Source organism: Pleurodeles waltl, chromosome 4_2, assembly GCF_031143425.1.
Source record: "Pleurodeles waltl isolate 20211129_DDA chromosome 4_2, aPleWal1.hap1.20221129, whole genome shotgun sequence".
Taxonomy (NCBI): domain Eukaryota; kingdom Metazoa; phylum Chordata; class Amphibia; order Caudata; family Salamandridae; genus Pleurodeles; species Pleurodeles waltl.
This window is the reverse complement of record NC_090443.1, coordinates 557,992,599-558,013,475: the sequence shown is the minus strand read 5'-3', so window position 1 is coordinate 558,013,475 and position 20,877 is coordinate 557,992,599. Positions and strand designations below refer to the sequence as shown.

Genomic DNA, 20,877 nt, shown 5'->3' with positions numbered 1-20,877 from the left:
TGGGAGGAGAGAGGCAATTTGGCAACAAATTGTTGATAAGATCAACAGTGTGGCAGAAGTACGGAGAACAGTCACCGAGTGCAAGAAACTCTGGCATGACTGCAAGCGCAGGACCAAGGAAAAGATGGGCAGGAACAGGAATGCAGCACTGCAGACTGGAGGTGGGAGTCCAGCACCGCAAGAGGCCCTAGACCACATGGAGGAGATAGTGGCAGCCTTCATCCCTGAGGAGATCGTCACAGGGATTCAAGGACAGGACAGCAAAGACTACCAGGATACAACACAGATGCAGGGTAAGTGGCATGGGGAACAAAAATGCTTAATTGTTAACTGCCACTGGAGTGGGGGGAATACCTACTACACAATGCATGTCAGCCATGATAATCAGGTAGTGGAAAGGGCAAAGGGGCACGGCACGGGTGCTTGGGCTGTGCAGGGGAAACCTGGGGCACAGCACAACACTACACCAACAACCTTTGCATGGGGGTACTCTGCCATGCCAAGGATGTTCCAAAGGCAAAGCCAGTCCAGGAGGGTAGGGTACAACGTAAAACTGGCCTGTCACACAACAGCTGGTATTGTCACAACATGAACTAGGTCTCAATTTCCAGTCTCAGGCCATATCCGCAAGTTCCATGTACCATTGACAACAGTTGCCACTACCACCTCTTCTGTGTGTGCAGGTCAAGTAGCTAATGGCAGTTACATGCCCATGGATCAAACACACCTAAAATAGAGGGTTCAGAATGACAACGTTATCAAGCCCCTGTAATCAATAAAAATGTGCAAATCCTGTCAAATGCCCATGTCTATAGGCGCTACAAACATCAGGTATTGTAATTAACATTATGAGGTACACAGCAGTAATGTCATACCCATGCTGCACATGTCAGGGTCTACCCTGTGCCTGTGTTACAATAGCTGCAATGCCACCATGCAACATCTCAAGTGTCATAGTGCTAAGACAACAGCATTGAGGGGGAGGACACATGTTTATAGCTAGTGAAACACACCCGCACAGTCAAGAGGAAATGGAACACTGCTAGGACCATCAGTGCGATCCAATGTAGCACACATTCCCCAACATCAGCAGTACACACTACCAATGCTGACACCCGTATCGTGCCATGCCAATGATATACATAGTATATGCTAGGTCTCAGCAACATATCGGTGGATGTGAAATATCAGAGACTGGGTCAGTTCCATGATGTTAAGTGTGGTGCAAGTCCCATCAGAACACCCACAGCCAGTGCAAGGCCACACAATGATAATGGAAGTAGACGGCGGGTTGAGTACTACAATAAGGTGGCAACATAAAATTTGGGCAGAACGTACACCTAGAGGATGTGACACAGACATTTCCCCAAACTGCCCACACTACATGTGGCATGCAGGTGGGGCATAGGCTTGGGAGAATGCTAATGTTAATGACAGTAACAATGAACAGGAACCAAGATCACAATGTTCAACTAATAGGAATTCAGGAACGTCACATTACAAATGCCACAACACAGACACACTAATTGTACAATATCTCATTGCAGAGGATGATGGCTCTCCTGGGGATATGCCTGTCCTGGACTTCCCTGATGACATGGATGACGAGCTGACAAACATTAGCCAGCAGATCCCCCAAGATGTCCTTGGAACCCTCCAGACCCCACCTTCAGTCGCAAGGAGGAGCACAGAAGTAGCAGCCATCACAGAGGACCCACCCACCACCCCAATTGTATGACCTCCCAGCTCCAACCCAGCTGAGGACTCTGAGGACACTGGCACCACCTTTAAGAGGACTGTAGTTGGAGTACAGTGGGAGCTGGCCAAGGAGGTGCGGGTGGGGATGCAAAATATAGCAGCCAGCCTTGAGGGGATGCGTTCGTGCATGATGTCATCTGCAGAACAGGCAGCAGCCATGCAAGCGCTAGCATCCATCCTGCAAGGACTACAACAAAGTATAAAGGAATTCACCACTGCAGTAAGGGAGTTGCTACAACACCTCGCACCCCAAACCTTTCACTGCGTGCACGAATGCAATCATTACCCCCTCAGGGCTGACCTGGCTGCCTACCACAGTGATGTAGCTGCTATCCTTAAGAATCAGCAGCTCCTCCTTGCTGCAGTACTGCCCTTAATAGCCCCACAGTTGGCAGCCACCGGGATTTCTGACTCCATGTCTTCAAACACTGAAGTGTGTGTTGCCCCTTCAAACCCACCACCACCAAGGGCAGAGGAGACGACACACACATCAGAAGATGAAGACGTTGAGCAGATCACCTTCACCCGTAAGTGTACCCAGTAGCACAAGTCCATGCCACATGGGAACTTATATCCTAGGTCCTGTGCTTGTTAACATGCCAGTCTTGCAACACAGCTGCTCACATGCACTGTTCTCCAGCCCACTGTTTACCTTGACACTATGCTCTGTGATTGTCTCTCACTACCTCATTGGCGATTCATGTTCCTCTGCACAGTATGACACTTCACCCCAGCATGTCCAATGACATGTCCCATTGCACTTGTGTAGCATCACAATAGAAGGCGTCACACTAATGGACTCACAATCCTGGACTATGTAAATATTGCACTACATCACTTTAAAATAAATAGCACTTACACAACCACTTTGTCTCTGTGTAATGTGACACATCACCTGTGTAGGAGATTAGTGATGTATGTCACATGTCAATGACCATAGAATGTCAATACAACTGCGTTGAAAGATTGTGGGCTGATAACTATGCACTGGGGTCTGGATTGTATCATCATCTGCACTTCCTGAGGGTTATTTTTTTAAGTAAATAGAAAACTAACAGCATAATGCTGTGTTGGACTGAAAAAGTCAACTTCAAGGTATGTTTAAGCTGAAAATCAATGTGTTTAAAATTCCCTTCAAGACAATCTTTATGTATGTGACATCTGACTATAAACTTCCATCACACACACACACCATACAGCAGAAATGGATGTGTATGAGTGTATGGACAAATATGTAACCTGGGAGTACAATGTAAGAAATGATAGGTGTGAGTTATGTATACAATACTACATAAGATTATACCATCACTCACCTTATCAGGGTTCACATGAACATCAGGCTGCAGGCAGACGTACCACAGTGGCCAAGATTCCAAATCAGGTCTCAAACGATGACAGATTTAAATCACACATCCAAACTTAACAACACATTGGGAACCATAGTAACCTTGAGTGGTGGGTGCAATGGATGGCAGATACATTGAGAAGTAGCTTTGGTGTAGCTGCCAATGTGACTGCAAATTAGGAATTGTGAATAACCATGTCAATAATGGGATTTGGATGCAGGATGGAACACAAATGCAAATACTAAATTGACACTGTTCACCCATGCCAAGGCCCTGATTCCCAAGCATATGACACATACTGTAGAGGAGTACCTAAATATTTAACAGTAAAAAAGGATACTAAAACTAGGGGAAACACCTTAACTAACCTATCCTATCCTAACTACACATTACCCACAACTGACCCTAACTACCCTAATCTAAACTTACCTATCAAATTTAACTAAACACTCTAAACATCAGCTCCCCACCCCCCTTATATGACGGGACACATGTAGGACAACATATACTAACCTAAACACATACTAACTTATTCTAAACACAGATATATTTTTTTGTATTTTTGTATATTTTTTTTTAAAACAATTGTATTTTTTATTTTTTTATACACATAAACCCCAACATCATCGCCCACCCACCCACAAAAAAAACACATGTAATAATATAACCCCCTCCACCCCCAAACCACTTATACTAACTAATCTAACAGCCTATTCTAACCTAACACTAAGCCCCCTAAACCCACTAAATATAAGAACCAGGAAAGAGGAGGGAGGGGAGGGAATCATGGCTGAGGGTCACAAAGTCACAAATTTGCGCTCCGCAGGATCTTCTTTATTCCACGCAGTCTCCTGCTATTGCGGGACACCTCCTGTTGCAGCCTGTCCATCCTGCGCAACATCTGTTGCATGTCACGTCTCATTTGTTGGAATTCTGCATTGTCTAACACTGCAGCTGGGGTTGTCTGTGTGCCACTAGTGGATGGTAGTGCTGGTGCCGTGCTTGAAGGGGGAGGTGCATGAGCTGCTGTCTGTGGGCCTGGAGCTGATGAGGTAGAGGGACCTGCAACAGTGGCTGTCATCCTTTGTGTGACTGTGGTCGGAGTGGTTGTGCTGGTGGTGGTGGCTGTTGTGGGCAAGGTATGGCCCCCCTTGAGCACATGCCCTCCAGACCCCTGTGGCTCTCTCATGGCAATAACGGCATGCCATGTTGCGGAACCCAGACTCCACATCTAGTATGTGGCGGTAACGCATCGCCTGCCTCTGGAATTCCCTGATCTGATGGGCATCCATGTTGGCAGCTGTAAAAATAGAGAAAGCCAAACATTAGTGACATTATTGTGCGATACATCTACAGATGATATTCTAACACTTCCTCAAAATTAGCTTAAACAGTCCAAATCACAGTACAGATCATAGAATGTCCCTGAGGAATGACATGCCAACGCAGCCTACACATCTCCTATCTAACAGCACAGGAATGCTCAAAAAGGTGTGTACCTACTTCAATGATCTGTGCATCATTGTTCTGCCATTAGTCACATAACACATGTTGCAAGTACTCCACATGTGACAGGCCAACTAAAGAATATCTTCTGGATGACAATCAAGGCCCACAAGATCTGTGATTTGTAAATGGAATTGCCTGGACGGTATGCAGTTGCTAATCATGAGGAGGTATCCTAGGTTGGAACAAATGAATGTTGCAATTACATGTCTGTCTTCTACACTGAGATCCTCACACCTAGCTATACATATTTTATAACCCTAACCCTGTGCCTCCGGGGGTGATGGACATGCAACTCATACTTTCAAACATCTAGGACAGCCAGGAAGCTTTGGACAGCTGTCCGTGGGTTTAGTCAGTCCACCACAGGTAAGGAGGGCTGCCAACTAGGATTGACTCAAACTTCAGACAATCACATCCACATTTATGTTCTTAATTGCAGATAATTGTCAACATCATTTGATCTCACTAATACCTTTCCCAAAACAAGCACATAGATGCAAGCAGCCATCTGGGCTTGAGCTGCATGCACACCTATGACATTCTACTCAGGTGCCACATAAACGTAGCACAACACGTGGAGCCAGATGCTGCTAGGAAGTCAAATACAGTCCTATATGTTCATTAGTTAACAGGGAGGCTCAAGTCTGTGGGTAGTACTTCGGCATCACTGGTCTGTGTGAATCTGGGTATGACTTGCTGATTAAATAATGAACATGGCCACCTCCCAATTTATCATTGGCGTAAATGTAGCAACAAATATCACCCTGTTCACCTGCCCATGCCTATAGTGCAGCACTGGAATCCCAAAATATGACTCTCCGCCACTGATTGTCCAACTCAAACATGGAACAAAATGTCAAACTCCAGGCAAGTCACATATCAGATCATGTGCCAGCACATCATACCTTGCAATGTGTCCAACACACAGGAGTCAATCACACAACAGCTGCAAACACAACACAGAACTAACATATCAACACTTACTGGATATGTCTGGGTCCGCAAATCGAGCCATTTCTCCAATTGTGTAGGGGGCTGGTCCACCTGAAAACACATGGAAGGGTGAAATGTGCTCAATGTCTGCTCACTGTACAAAACTTGGAACAAAAAATCACTGTGTGTGACATTTTAGATGATAGAGCAGCACCTCAGACATGTAGACACCCCAACAGCCATACCACTGCAAACATGTAGTGACCCTGTCACTCCAGTGATGGATAGGGACACATATGTACACATGCACTGGCCATAAAAATCATGTGGTGACAAACATGATTACTCAATTTTGTGCAGAATTCTTTCTAGAGGGTACTCCATTTCTTAATTTGTTTTATGAGAGACATGCAAAGCCACTTTCCTGGTGCAATGCAATACCAGTCACTCAGGTATTGTGGCTTGTGCATCAAGGGACAATGAGTTACTGTGTGATGCTCATGTGGGTTGAGTTTAGTTCAGGATTTATTGTGCTTTCGATGGTCCATTATATGTGGGCCTGTGTTGTCTGTAGGTTACATATGCCACATTGCCAGTGTACCCAGAGCCGTATATGCCCTCTATGACACCATGATGGCAGGGACCCTGTGTGTTACTTGATGACAATGTTACGCTAAGCATGGATTGGCCATTTAACTCAATCAAAACAGCAAAGGAATATATGCTGACAGTGTCTAATTTGACCATCCGTGACAGAATGCATGGGCACAGTTGTAGTCATTGCACCTGAAATGTGTTACTCAGGGCCCTGTGGACCTATATCAGGTATTGTAGATCATAGTTAGCCACATTCATCATCTTACATTTGCCAAGTTAGGTGATCTGTGGTTATACAATGAACTGACACTATCCCCTAACTGAAACATGGTTTAGCAAATGTCCCACTGTGGAAATATTGATGAGGTAGGTCTCAATTTGTATGCACCTTGGGAATGGCAGCACTCACAGGAATGCTGGTCTGCTGATCTTAGCATACACCCATGTCTGTGATAGCCTTCATACTGAGAAGTTAACAATTGTACATATGCTGCACTAGATCAGCAGGGGTGTACCAAACGTAAACTACCAAACAATTTCGTCACTTTAAATGTATGATGGAAGCAGTCAGGGGTCACTTGCACAACATCATGCAAATAAATAATTTGTGACCATGCATTCACAAAGTTCAGGGATCCCATGATGACCCATTAACTTATGAAAATTGCTTGGCTATAAAGTGACACAGATGACAAATGCATCAGCTCTGTACCAGCAATTGTGCCCAAGGCAAATTATAGCACACAGGAACAATGAACACAGGGCCAGATTTTTTAATTTCTTAAATGTGAAGCATTTGCTACCTGTTTTTACGCTACAGCTATGGAAAGTAGCACCAAACATTTATATATTATCCAGTGTGCATTACTTTGGCATCCATTATTAATTTAAATGCTGCACAAACCAATTCAAAATATCAGCCTAAGATATTACCAGAGGTTAGGAAGATCTTTGTACGTATAGCCATGAATACAGGTCAGACATGTATTCCAAATAATTGGGGACTACATTCATTCCTTGCTTTAGCATGTGAAATACATCTCATTCCTAGTACACTCACAGAACATGAATACAACATTTGTTTGTGCCGCATTACCATCCTCTATTGACGTCAAAGCGGCACTAATTTACAAGATCAAGTTGTGTTTTGTAAGTTTGTGCAGCTTTTGCGTCAACAAATGACGGTAATGCGTAGCAAATATTGTATAAATCAGGGCCACTGTATGTTCAACTTGCATTCTACATGTCCACAAACATTGCATGCAGCATGTCACCAAATCTGCTACTGTCACAACAGAGCATTTTACTGTACACATTAGTCTGATTTGTACTCACCAACAGGGCCACCAATCACCACACCCAGGTGGTCCAGCCGGTCTTGCTCTCTGGCCACAAGGTCAGCCCATCAATGTTTGATGGTGGTTGTTGCTCTGGCTGTTGAATACTCTCTTTAGGTGGAACAGCACCTTAGACCACCTGAACCTCCTCACCTCGGTGTGAACCCCTGTATCACCCTGCCACCAGCCTCTAACATCAGGGGGAGGAAGTGGCACAGCAGCCAAATGAAAGCCCCCAGCTCCTCCTCACCCATTCTCCCCAGACGTGGCCTGCCCAACATCACAACAAATAATAGGGATAGGAAAGGGAAATACAGGGAAAGGAGGTAGGAAAATGAAACTTAAAGAACCTACAAACAGCCCAACAATACCCCAACTAACAATACCCACTACACACTCCCAACAGTACAGGCAAAATTAGACACAAAAAATGACCAAAACACACTTACACTGAATTACTGAGACAATTACAAAAACAACAGATGACAATTGGAATGGCACACAGGAGACAAAAGCACAATTTGGACAGACACAACTCTCAACACAGCCACAAAGTCTAGAAGTATCACAGACTGCAAAGTAAAAGTGAAAGTACACCCACTGTACCATTTCTGTAAACAGGATATCCTATTAAATCACTTCCTGTCTCAAATGTGGTGCATTTTTATTATGATGCGTGAAATTTGATGACGCTTACGGGCTTTGCATCAATATTTATTGACGCATATGCTTAAAAATTACCCCGCATTCATAGATCAATATATTTTTAATGGATACCCAATTTCATGGGGTGCAGTGTTGGAATTAAAGCTAGGGATCAATCGATGTTTAATGGCTGCGAGCGTCATTTTTTAATGCATATGCAGCATATTTTGATGCATATATGTCTTTTTTGACGCGTTTGGGTCAAAATAGCTGTCTTTAACTGTGTTTGTGTCATTTTTCCAATTTTTAACGTACATGAAAGCTATAACTATACAAAGATAGGCTGTTAGGGCCTGAGGTGTGTGTTCCAGTGTTTAGGCACATGTGGCAGACCACACTACTGCGGACCATAAGACTCATGTTGTTGTGCCGGATTAGCACTCTTAACTGACGCAACAGCAACCCTAACATTTGGAATTAAAATTGGTATTCCCTAGTTTGAGCAGGTGGTGCATCAATGGAGGATAGCAAGGCTACGCAACTTTAAAAAAATCACTCTTGGCCTGTGTGTTTATGTATGTAAATTGGCTATTTCAATTGTTGGTGTGCCTCTGTGTGAACGTCACACGACGTGTTTTGCATAATGTGCTTGTATGCATGTGTTGTAATTGTGAATAATCATCAGATGTCATTCATTGAGGTACATCAGTCAGGATATGTGTTTGTCATACCCGTAGTGTCCTATGCTGTGTGAACTTCCCTGACTTTGGGGACAAAACATCTCCCATGACAAACTATACACAGGATAGATAGAGGATGGTTGATAATGGCAATGTTACAAAGGTAATCCATTGCATGTACTGGAATGTGAGCTACCACTTCATGGTCACTTGTGTGTATACTACCCATGAGTCAGGCATTTGAACATGCTAGGTAGGTACAGTGGTTGTGACACAGAGTCCCAACTCCAATCCAAAAAAGTAATGGTGAGTCATGTAAATGACCTATGTTTCTCCTGTGGCTTTGGAGGACCAGCAGACCATGCTGCATGTGTTCACATATTTCCAGTGGTTCAGTGCACTAAGGTGTCCAGTTCAAGTGTGTGGCCATGTGTACCCTGTGTCAGTATTGGCCTCCATGTTGTCACAGTTACGTGCAGGTCTAGTCATGAGTCTGTGGATCCATTCCCTGCATTAACAGAGTATCCTTCAAAGCAGATTTGACCTAAAGCCAAAGTACAACTGACGACACTTATGGGAATAGTCCAGCTATGGCACTGCAGACCTTTAATAAGGCAGACGACTTGGCAACCTTGGTGTGCTAACAAACATTTTGGAACAGTAATAGGAAACAGGCAGGTTTCATCACAACATTTGTCCACAGGGTGGCCTCTAAAATTCTGACTGCAACAGGGAACATCAGTGCCTCTGTGCTGATTAATGTCACAGCTAGTCATCACCCAAGCCCCATCAAAAGGTGGTGGCAGAAGTGAATCTGTGTGTGGACCGTCAGGGCACAAACATTTCTTGTCCTTACATACACATTGGCAGCTCTTGTTTGTTGTGCTGGAGGCACCGTACCAAATCCATGCATACAGGCATGGCACACTGTCACTGTTTGGCACTAATGAATACATGCAAAACCAGACAAGGGATGGGGGCTAGATTAGGCTATATGACTACATGTCCCAGAACAGAATACTATAAGGAAACTGAGTAAACTATACTATGGGGGTCATTCCGACCCTAGCGGGCGGCGGGCGCCACCCTCCTGGCGGGAGCCTCCACTTGGCCGCTCCGTAGTTAAAAGACCGCGGAGGCCATTCTGACTTTCCCGCTGGGCCGGCGGGCGCCCGCCAAGGGAGCACCCGCCGGCCCAGCGGGAAAGGGCCTGCAACACAGAAGCCGGCTCCGAATGGAGCCGGCGGTGTTGCAGGTCTGCGACGGGTGCAGTTGCACCCGTCGCGCTTTTCACTGTCTGCAATGCAGACAGTGAAAATCATGCTGGGGCCCTGTTCAGTGCAGGGGCCCCCAGGGGCCCCACGACACCCGTTCTCGCCATCCTGTTCCTGGCGGTAAAAACCACCAGAAACAGGCTGGCGGGAAGGGGGTCGGAATCCCCATGGTGGCGCTGCTTGCAGCGCCGCCATGGAGGATTTGCCCAGCCAGGGGAAATCCGCTGGGAAACCGCCGGATCCCCTTTTCTGACCGCGGCTTTACCGTCGTGGTCAGAATGGGCAGGAAAGCACCGCCAGCCTGTTGGCGGTGCTTTCCGTCGTTCACGAAAACCCGCCAGGGTCGGAATGACCCCCTATATATTTGAGGATTCATCATAGACCTACCAGACACAATACCCCATGAGGAAAGAGAGAGCATGGAAAGCATCTATGTGACAGACGTAGCCACAGGGAACCTCTATGGTTCACGCAAAGACAGGAACCAGTCAGGCTAACAGGATACAGGCTCTGTCAGGAACAAACATGAACAAGGCAAATACACAGTGAGCAGATTCTGACTGAGAAAAGCTGGAACAACACTGTGGGAACTAAAAACTGTATTTGTGCTGTGGTCTGCAACATTACACAATCCCCCAAGGGCTCTGTTACACAAGTGATTTGTACACCAATGCACAACAAGGAGATTCAGAAAATGGCAGCTTCTAAGCAGTTCCAGGCAGCAGCAAGGGCAGGGCAGGTTCAGATAGCTGGTCTGCATAGAAATGCTCACAGGTGTGTTCAGCTTCAGTCTCTCACAAGTCCTGGAGTTGAGATTCAAGTTCAAAGTGCCAACTGGACCTTTCACATGGGAAGCAAAGGACAGATGATTACAGATCCTACCGACTACCAGGCAGTGCATTATCGGACCCGAAAGTCCATGCAGACTGATGAACTATGACTACGGCATGCCATACTGAAGAGGGAAGCACACATGAGTCAGAATGGGCGTCTGGGTGTGTGTAGATGAAGGTTATCAGGGTACAGATAGTCCATTTACAGGGCCCCCTAGGGAAGGGTGGGTAGAGACTGAAAACATGGCAGTGGCATGACTTATTACCTAGGATGGACTGCGCAGGACATGTCTTGTGAGCAATGCTTGTCATACCTGGGGCACTCATGCTATCCATTTTCAGCTTAGATGGACTCCTTGTCACACATGCTCCTTGCAAAGATAGCTGATGTCACACTTACTGCTGTCAAGGGTCTGGTCATACATTCCTGTTACCAATGCAATAGCACATCCACTGCCTCATGTATGAAACACTTTTTTACCTTATGATTGATGGTGTCTTAGTTGTGTGTCATGTGCTGCAATGAACCATGTTGGCAACATGGATGTGTGTCATAGCTGTGGTCCTCTGATATTGGCCTTCACATGTGAAATAGACAGGACATATGTCATTTACACTGTGTGTGATGTTGGCTGTACATTCATACCCATCAAATGTGATGTGGCTTTTTCTGTATCCTAATCTGTATTTCTGGAATGCTCCATGAGGCTAAACTCTGATTATGATTCCTAGGGATCATGTGATGCATAAATAATTACCCAGAGCATGATTGAGTGATGAAGGTAGGTGTTTAATGACATATGCTAACAAAGTGGTGATGGTGACTATAGTTAGAAGAAGTTTTGTATAATGTGTTGTCTCTGACGCAATCCTGCTGCAGTGTTTGGATGGTCCCCCTCATGTTCACGAACAGCACCCTCCTCTTCCTCCTCTTCAGGCATTTGTGGGTCTGGTTCATAGAGGGGAATGTTCCTCCTTACACAAATGTTGTGCAGGATGGCACAGGTTAAAATGATCTTGCAGACCATTTCAGGTGATTATAGGAGGCTGCCTCCGGTGATGTCGAGGCACCGGAATCTGGACTTCAGGATGCCAAAAGTCCTCTCAACTATGGTGCGTGTCCTCCGATGTGCCTCATTATAGGCACGCTCTGATACTGTGCTTGGGTTGGCAATTGGGGTCATGATCCATGGCTGGACCCCATAACCCTGATCAGCTGAAAGAGAAAATGAGTGTAAATATCTGGATGTTTGTTGCACCTTGATTATCACTTTGCATGGCAGTTGTTATCTTGTGTCGTCTGTGACTCATCTGTGTTTGTGTTATTGTGTGGGATCATAGGCTTCTAGGATGTTCTTTCAGCATTGGGTTGTTTATTTATCAAAACTGGTGTTTGGCTGATTGACCGGATATCAGCGGTATATTTGTTAACTTGCAGCTCATTGTGTATCTCCCATGCATTATGTCATGTGAAAGAAGTGTCCATGTGCCTTCACTGGAGGTGACATAATACTTCCACATACAGAATTGATTCCACTGTGGTGGTAACACAGTTGCACTATATGGGTGATCATCCCATCCAATTCAACATATGTAATAGCATGTGAAAAACAACAGTGAAGCCCTTTGTTTTGGCAAGGTGACAATGTAAACACATTTCCATAAGTTGGCAGCACTGAAGTGTTCACAATTGACAATCCACAAATATCCCCTGTGTGACAAGTTCTATGCAGACCTATTTTTGTGCCCTCACCGAGTTGGCTCATGTGCAAACATGTACCTACACTACTGAACCTGCTCCAGGTAAGCTGGCTAACTTGGTTGTAGGGATGAAGGTTTAAGTGTCAGAAGGTACATGTGCCTATACATCTGTTGTGTATATGTGTAATTGTGTCAATCCGTATGTGTAGCAGTGTGCACTTTGCAATATTGTCACATCAATATGTGTTCTTAGCACAGTCCACTTTCTTATTGGTAGCGGGCAATGTCACCCCAGGAGTGATATGAGATGTTGGTACTGGCTCAATGATTCCATGTCACCTTCATTAGAGTCAGCATCATCATGCTATGTGTGTCATGGTGTTTGACCTGAAGCAAAACACATTACACACCCCTTACACAGTACGTATTGCTTGGAAGGGTGTGTGATTGAGTGTTATTGATGTGAAATTGGAAGATTCATCTTCCAAGTTGTACTGCCAGTTAAGGCCATGGCATTGTCACTGTGTGGTTTTAAATGTGTCCCTTGTGGCTCTGGAGTGGCATCTGTTGTTATTTGCATCTGTCATTTGTCCATAGGTGTGTATCCCATTGGGTCAGGATATCAAACATGACTGGCAGTGTCACAACCTCAGTGTCTTCCTGGCCACGTGCCTATGTAGTGGTGTATGTGTTGTGTGTCCTACAGGGTTGCTGTGAGTATATAACTAGGTTTCTGTACTTACCAACAAGTAGGCCATTGCCATATTGTCCATCCTGGAAGTGTTGATTGATGGTGCTGTGGCGGAAGATGAATGACTCATGTACACTCCCAGGATACTTTGCCACAATGTTAGTGATCAATCCCCGGTGATCCACAATGGCCTGCACATTGATGGAGTGTGTGTGCTTCCTGTTGCGGTATAGATGCTCGGTTGCAGCAGGTTGCACAATCCGTACATGTGTGCAGTCAATGGCACCAAGCATGTGTGGGAAGCCATTGATTTGATAGAAGCCCTGTTTGGTCTCCTGCTGCGTCTGCTGTGTGTTGGGGAAGCTGATGTGGCAGGGTGTGAGGGAGATGATGGCATCCAGTACCTTGGGTAGGAAGGCAGAGAATGAGGGCTGTGAGATCCCAGCAACCAGGGCACCAGTGGTTTGAAAAGAGCCACTTGCCAACATGTGGAGGACAGCTAGCAGCTTGGTCTCTGGTGGAATGATGTGGGGTGTCTGCAAGCTGGGTGCCAACTGTGGATCAATGTGGCGCAGCAGCTGCTGTATGGCTTGTCAGTTTAGTCTGTACCTCAGGATGATGTCATGTTCCCTGAGGCCCTGAAGGGTTGTCCTGGTCCGGATTATCCTCTCCTGCCTTCGGCGTTGCCTTTGGGGTCCCTGTTGGTGTGGTGGAAGCTGCTGCTGTTGCTCCTGTGCTCTTCGTCTTCGTGCATGCTGGATAAATAGCACCTCCATGTCTTCCTTTTGGTGCTCTGATGCTGCTCCTGAGTGTTTTCCTTAAGTATTGGTGTGTTTGCCCCATTTTAACGCCAGCCTGACCTAGGCATTAATTTTTGACACAAATCGGGATGTGCACCATTTTCTGACTCCGCCTCCCAGCCGTGTGTCATTTTTGCGCGGTTGGATAAATACGGCACACAGGTGTTTAAGTCATTTTTTAGATGGGAATGCCTACCTTGCATGTCATTAACACAAGGCGGTTTCATGCATCCAGAAAATGACGCACATTGAGATATTTTGGCGTTAGCGGGGTCTAGTGTCAAAGTATAAATATGGTGTTCGTTTTGTGCCGAATTTGCGTCAAAAATTTTTTTGCAAATCCGGCGCAAGCAGAGTACAAATATGGGCCATAGTTTTCGTGTCATTCAGATCAATGTAGGTTGGAGAAGGGAGAGAGCTGGTTCATATCTGAAGGTGAGTGGCAGGGGAGCCACAGATGCTTCTGAGTCCAAAGTGCCGGAGTTTTCCTGTTCCTCAGTTCAAATCTGACTAAACAAGAAAAATGGTCAGAAAATATAAAAAGATAGAAAAAGTTGATGTTGATCTGAGTTGCACTTCTAGCAAAAGAGAAGTTGTGATGCACATGGTGCAAATGAAATGATGTTTGTGCCTTTACTATTTTCATTTATTTAATCGTACTGAACATCTCAAATATACAACGGAATGTGAGTATGAATTGCCCTTTAAGCCATGTATCAATTTTGCATTAATTGATAGGTTATTTGGCTCTTTAAGATTTATACAGATCAATACATTCTTGTACCAAATCAACATACCCAGGTGCTACATAATTAAAGTTTATACAAAATTAATTAAAAAGCTAAACGCATTATTAGTGTTTATTTTAATTAACAATATTTCCTTTTTTGTAGAAAGCCCATGCAACGTACCGCTCATCGAATATGGCTCAGTAGTAGAATTGAGGGCACAGTATATTCCAGGAACCACAGTCCAATTCAAATGTGAACCTGGATATAAATTGATTTCTGAAAGACAAACCAAGTGCTTAAACGGAGAGTGGAGTTTTCTACCGAATTGCATCTGTAAGTATTTTTTCTGCTGTGGATAAGGTTGCATAAGTTTTGACATTTTTTAGAATATTCCGACCCTTAGGGCCTGATTACGACCTTGGCGGAGGGGATTACTTTGTCCTAAATGTGATAAATATCCTGTCTGCGATGTTACAAGTTCCATAGGACATAATGGAACTTGTAATACGGCGGGTGGGATATCTGTCATATTAGGGACGGAGTAATGCCCTCTGCCAAGGTTGTAATCGGGCCCTGCATGATCACTTGACAAGCATCAAGTTCTTACCGCAGCAGGCTCCTCAGCCGGGGTGGATGATAGCCTATGATGTGGCTAGGTCCTGAGCCATGCCAAATATCATTTGTCCGTTACATGCTTCCTTATAATTCAAACACAATGCGACTCTGTTCTTGCTTCCATAGAAAGGCTCTGTTTTTCTTTATTTTACAAGAGCCATCCCATCTGTGTATGACAGATAATTAGCTCTGTTCGGAGGGCAAGCATATATGATTTCAACAGATGCGAGTAAACTCACTGTCCTAGCTATTTATAGAGGACAAACACATTCTTTGGCAAAGCCAATCATTACTCTCTCCTAATTCAAGTTTTTTAAGCCATTTTAATGAGTGTTGGACTTTTTTGCTTATGCAGGCTCATCCTCAATCTTTTTGCCTCCTGCCTCCTATTTTGTCAGACCTGTTGCTGTTGGCTTTTGAACTCTGAGCACTTTACCACTGCTAACCAGTGCTAAAGTGCATATGCTCTCTGTGTAAATTGTATGGTTAATTGGTTTATCCATGATTGGCATATTTGATTTACTGGTAAGTCCCTAGTAAAGTGCACTAGAGGTGCCCAGGGGCTGTAAATCAAATGCTGCTAGTGAGCCTGCAGCACTGGTTGTGCCACCCACATAAGTAGCTCTGTAATTATGTCTCAGACCTGCCATTGCAGTGTCTGTGTGTGAAGTTTTAACTGTAAATTCGACTTGGCAAGTGTACCCACTTGCCAGGCCTAAACCTTCCCTTTTCTTACATGTCAGACACCCCTAAGGTAGGCCCTAGGTAGCCCCAAGGGCAGGGTGCAGTGTATGGTTAAGGGAGGACATATAGGGGGTTATTCTAACTTTGGAGGAGTGTTAATCCGTCCCAAAAGTGACGGTAAAGTGACGGATATACCACCAGCCGTATTACGAGTTCCATAGGATATAATGGACTCATAATACGGCTGGTGGTAAATCCGTCTCTTTTCCGTCACTTTTGGGACGGATTACCACCTCCTCCAAAGTTAGAATAACCCCCATAGTGATGTGTTTTTATATGTCCTGGCAGTGAAATATTGCTAAATTTGTTTTTCACTGTTGCAAGGCCTGTCCCTCTCATAGGTTAAAATGAGGGCTACCTTTAAATCTGATTAAAGTGTAGATTCCCTTTGGGAGCGGATGGCCATGTGGAGTTTGGGGTCTCTGAGCTCACAATTTAAAAATACACCTTTTAGTAAAATTGTGTGTTTGAAAAGGCCACTTTTAGAAAGTGAGCATTTTCTTGCTTATACCATTTCTGTGACTCTGCCTGTTTGTGGATTCCCTGTCTGGGTCAGTTTGACAATTGGGCTGGTTGCACCTCTCACTAGACAGCGAGACAAAGAGAGCTGGGGTGTAGTCTGCATTTCCTGATGAGCCATCTGTGCTAGGAGGGAGGGGAGGAGCGGTCACTTACACCTGAAAGGGCTGTGCCTGTCTTCACACAACGCAGTCTCCGACCCCCTGGTGAGTGTCTTGGGCCTGGCCTGGGCAAAGCAGGATTTCACATTCAAAAGAGACATTACTTTGAAGTAGGCCTACTTCAAAGGAGAAATTGGGTATAAGAAGGGCACCCAAAACTACAGACTTTAGAACACGTCTGTAAACAAGAGGAACCTCTGCCTGGAGAAGAGCTGAAGAGCTGAGGAAGAAGAGCTGCCCTGCCCGTGACTGTGCTTTGTGGAGCTATCCTGCAGTTGCTGCTTCTGCCATAGTGAGAGGGCAAAGACTGGACTTTGTGTGCATTCCATCTTGTGAAGACTCCAAGGGCTTGATTTAGAGCTTGCATCCTGTTGTTTGAAGTCTCAGGGACAGCAAAGACTTCTCTCTACCAGCACCTGGAGTCTCTGGAGAGACTCCTGCTCTGACAAGTGGTGCCCTATCCAGTCCCTGGGCCCTTGAAAGGAAAGCTGGTGAAAATCCAAGGAAATTGACTTCGGATGACTCCGGACTGACGCCGCTGCTGAATCCGGTGACGCCGCCTGCAACCGACTCCGTGATCTTCACTGGAACACGACGATCTTCGCAGGCCCAACATCGCTGCAGCCCCGCCGAAGTCCGCGACTCCGTGGAAGTCGCTGCACCACGTCATGACCGACGCTGCTCGAAGTGCGCGGATTCAACGTTCCACACAGAGGCCGCGATCCCCGACTTCGCGCATCGGCTTGTTTTCACTCTTCATCAAAGGTACTGTACCTGGGGGTCTACGCAACTCCGTGTCCGGCGCCGCTGGTGTTAGATTGTTGGGAATGACTCCGTCACAACGCTGTGTTAACACCTCATCAAAGCATTTTGTGTTTCTAACTGCTATTTTTGAGTTTAATCTTTAACTCTGTCGGATTTTTGTCATTTTGGTCTTGTTTTGTTTAGATCAATATTTCCTATTTTTCTAAACTGGTGTTGTGTCATTTTGTAGTGTTTTCATTAGGTTACTGTGTGTGGTGGTACAAATACTTTACACCTAGCACTCTGAAGTTAAGCCTACTGCTCTGCCAAGCTACCAAGGGGGTAAGCAGGGGTTAGCTGAGGGTGATTCTCTTTTACCCTGACTAGAGTGAGGGTCCTTGCTTGAACAGGGGGTAACCTGACTGTCAACCAAAGACCCCATTTCGAACAATGAGCTATTCCGCAGGAATCCAAAGTATATCAGAAGCAAATTTGGAAAGCAGAATTCTGAAATGCACTGCTAACAGAGTGCCACAACTATAGTTACTCTCTCTAGAGACAAAATGCAACCATGTGGTGAAGGGGTCAGGGAAAGGGAGTAGGGAAGGTTAGTTAGAAAGGCCAGGGTAAGCATTTAAGCGCAGCCTAATAAAGGAATAATTTAGGAAGTCAATTATTTCATATACTGTACATCTGTGATATGAAGAAAATGAAGGTGATCAACATTAGGTAGCAGACACACCATCTAACAATTCATATGTTCTCAGTCTGAAGGCAGGTCTCAATAATGAACGAAAAAAGATCTCATGTAGGCTTATATGGAAAGCTTTACTGGTCAATAAGTCTTTGAAGCAACTGTATTGACCCCATGTTTTCAGGAAGGCAAAGTTTAGGATATCAGTAGAATATAAGGCATGAATCATAAGTGACAGTTTAAGAAGTGCACAAGCTAATGGGTTTAACTTTAAAATTAGTTTTTGCAGTCTTGAAGGTCTTGACGTGACCATCATGCAGAAAGTATCTTGGAGTCTGAGTTTGCTTTGAGGCCCATTGGCCCTAGTAAACTAGTTCCTTGTTGATAGGTAACATTGCATTATTCCATCAGAATATTTTCTTTTGTTTGTGAATGTAATTATATGTTTGAAGTTTTGGTGGATGCAGATGCACATAGTGTGCATACTCCTGCCATCTAGTGTTGGGCCTGGATGTGTACAAGTTGGTTTTCTTTAAAGAAGTGTTTCTAGTCATGAGGTCCTGTGACTCCTCCTCTTGGTGATAATGAGCATTGTTATCGACTCCATTGTTAGATTGATTTCTTTCCACCATGGGGGTTCGTACATGTGCTCCTGTGCTCTGAGTAGACACAGTTGCAGTGCGCTTCTCTGTTCATACAGTTCCTTGCCTTTGTTGGTATTGTATTTCAATCGTGTCTCTTTTACTTTCTGTCTCATCGGCGAATGGATGAGAAACAGCCGTCTGAAACTCAATTCGGACAAGACGGAGGTCCTCATCCTAGGACCGACCCCCTCCGCCTGGGACGACTCCTGGTGACCTACTGCACTAGGAACCCCACCGACACCAACCAACCACGCACGCAACCTGGGCTTCGTCCTCGACTCCTCCCTCACCATGTCTAAACAGGTCAACGCAGTCTCCTCCTCCTGCTACAACACACTCCGCATGCTCCGTAGGATCTTCAAGAGGATCCCGACAGAAACAAGAAGAACGGTGACACAGGCCCTCGTCAGCAGCAGGCTAAACTACGGCAACGCACTCTACACAGGCATCCCAGCAAAAGACCTACTACGCCTCCAACGCATCCAAAACGCCTCCGCCCGGCTGATCCTCGACGTACCCCGCCACAGCCACATCTCCCACCACCTGAGAAACCTTCACTGGCTCCCCGTGGACAAGAGGATCACTTTCAAGCTACTTACCCACGCTCACAAAGCACTCCACGACACCGGACCAACCTACCTGAACAACACTCAGCTTCTACACCCCCACCCGTCAGCTCCGCTCTGCAAACCTCGCCCTCGCCGTCGTTCCCCACATCCAACGAAAGACCTCCGGCGGCAAATCCTTCTCATACCTCGCTGCCAAAACCTGGAACACGCTCCCTACCATCCTGCGACAGACCCAAGACCTACTCACCTTCAGAAGACTCCTCAAGACCTGGCTCTTCGATCAGTAACAACAGCACCCCCCCCCCCCAGCGCCTTGAAACCCTCACGGGTACGTAGAGCGCTTTATAAATTCAATGATTGATTGATTGATTGATTTCGACGTTTGATTACTTCGCTCGATTGGGGTTTGGGTCGACTGCAGCCCTTCCTCGGCCTTGTCCATCGAGCCTACTCCGATCTCTCTGTCGTGTCTCTCCACCATGCTTAAACAGTGATGGAATGGATGCCATTTCGATAATGTCCTCACTGCCTCAGAAATATATTAGCACCAATCTCCATTAGTTCTGCAAATTGTGCCTGTCGCTGAAAGACGAGGCTGCCTGTGATGCTTGCCGCTTCATAAAGACTCTTCACGACTGTGAGAAAGTAGCCTCTTTCTAGCATGGTTACCCCCACTTTTGGCTTGTTTGTGAGAGTGTGTCAGTGTGTTTTTACTGTCCCACTGGGATCCTGCTAGCCAGGACCCCAGTGCTGATAATGAAAACCCTATTTGTCAGTGTGTTTTGCCTGTCTCACTGGGATCCTGCTAGCCAGGAGCCCAGTGATCATAGTTTGTGGCCTAATGTGTGTTTTGTCAGTAGTGCTTAACTGTGTCACTGAAGTTCTGCTAACCAGAACTTCAGTGCTTATGCTCTCTCTGCTTCCGAATTAGTCACTATAGTTTAGTGACTTCATTTACCAATTCCAGTTGGCACACTGGACCCCCCTGATAAGTCCCTAGTATATGGTACCTAGGAACCCAGGGGATTGGGGTTCCAGGAGATCCTTATGGGCTGCAGCATTTCTTTTGCCACCCATAAGGAGCTCAGACAAACCCTTTCACAGGACTGCCACTGCAGCCTGCGTGAAATAGTGCACACACTATTTCACAGCCATTTTCAAAGCACTTAAGTAACTTATACGTCACCTATATATCTAACCTTCATTTACTGAAGGGTAGGTGCAAAAATACTAAGTGTGAGGGCACCCTTGCACTAGCAAATACCTATATGTAGCTTCACAATGGTAACTCCGAATATGGCCATGTAAGGTGTCTAAGATCATGGAATTGTTCCCCCATTCCAAGTCCGGTA

General features: G+C 45.5%; 1 protein-coding gene across 1 annotated transcript in view; it reads left to right on the top strand.

Annotated features, from left to right (window-relative positions):
* The window catches only part of LOC138293098 (complement factor H-like), a 595,692-nt gene that overhangs the window by 237,436 nt on the left and 337,379 nt on the right, over positions 1-20,877 (top strand). The window contains exon 12 of the mRNA XM_069232110.1: positions 14,998-15,168. Coding sequence (XP_069088211.1) covers positions 14,998-15,168 — 171 coding nt within the window. The remainder of the gene's footprint in view (positions 1-14,997; positions 15,169-20,877) is intronic.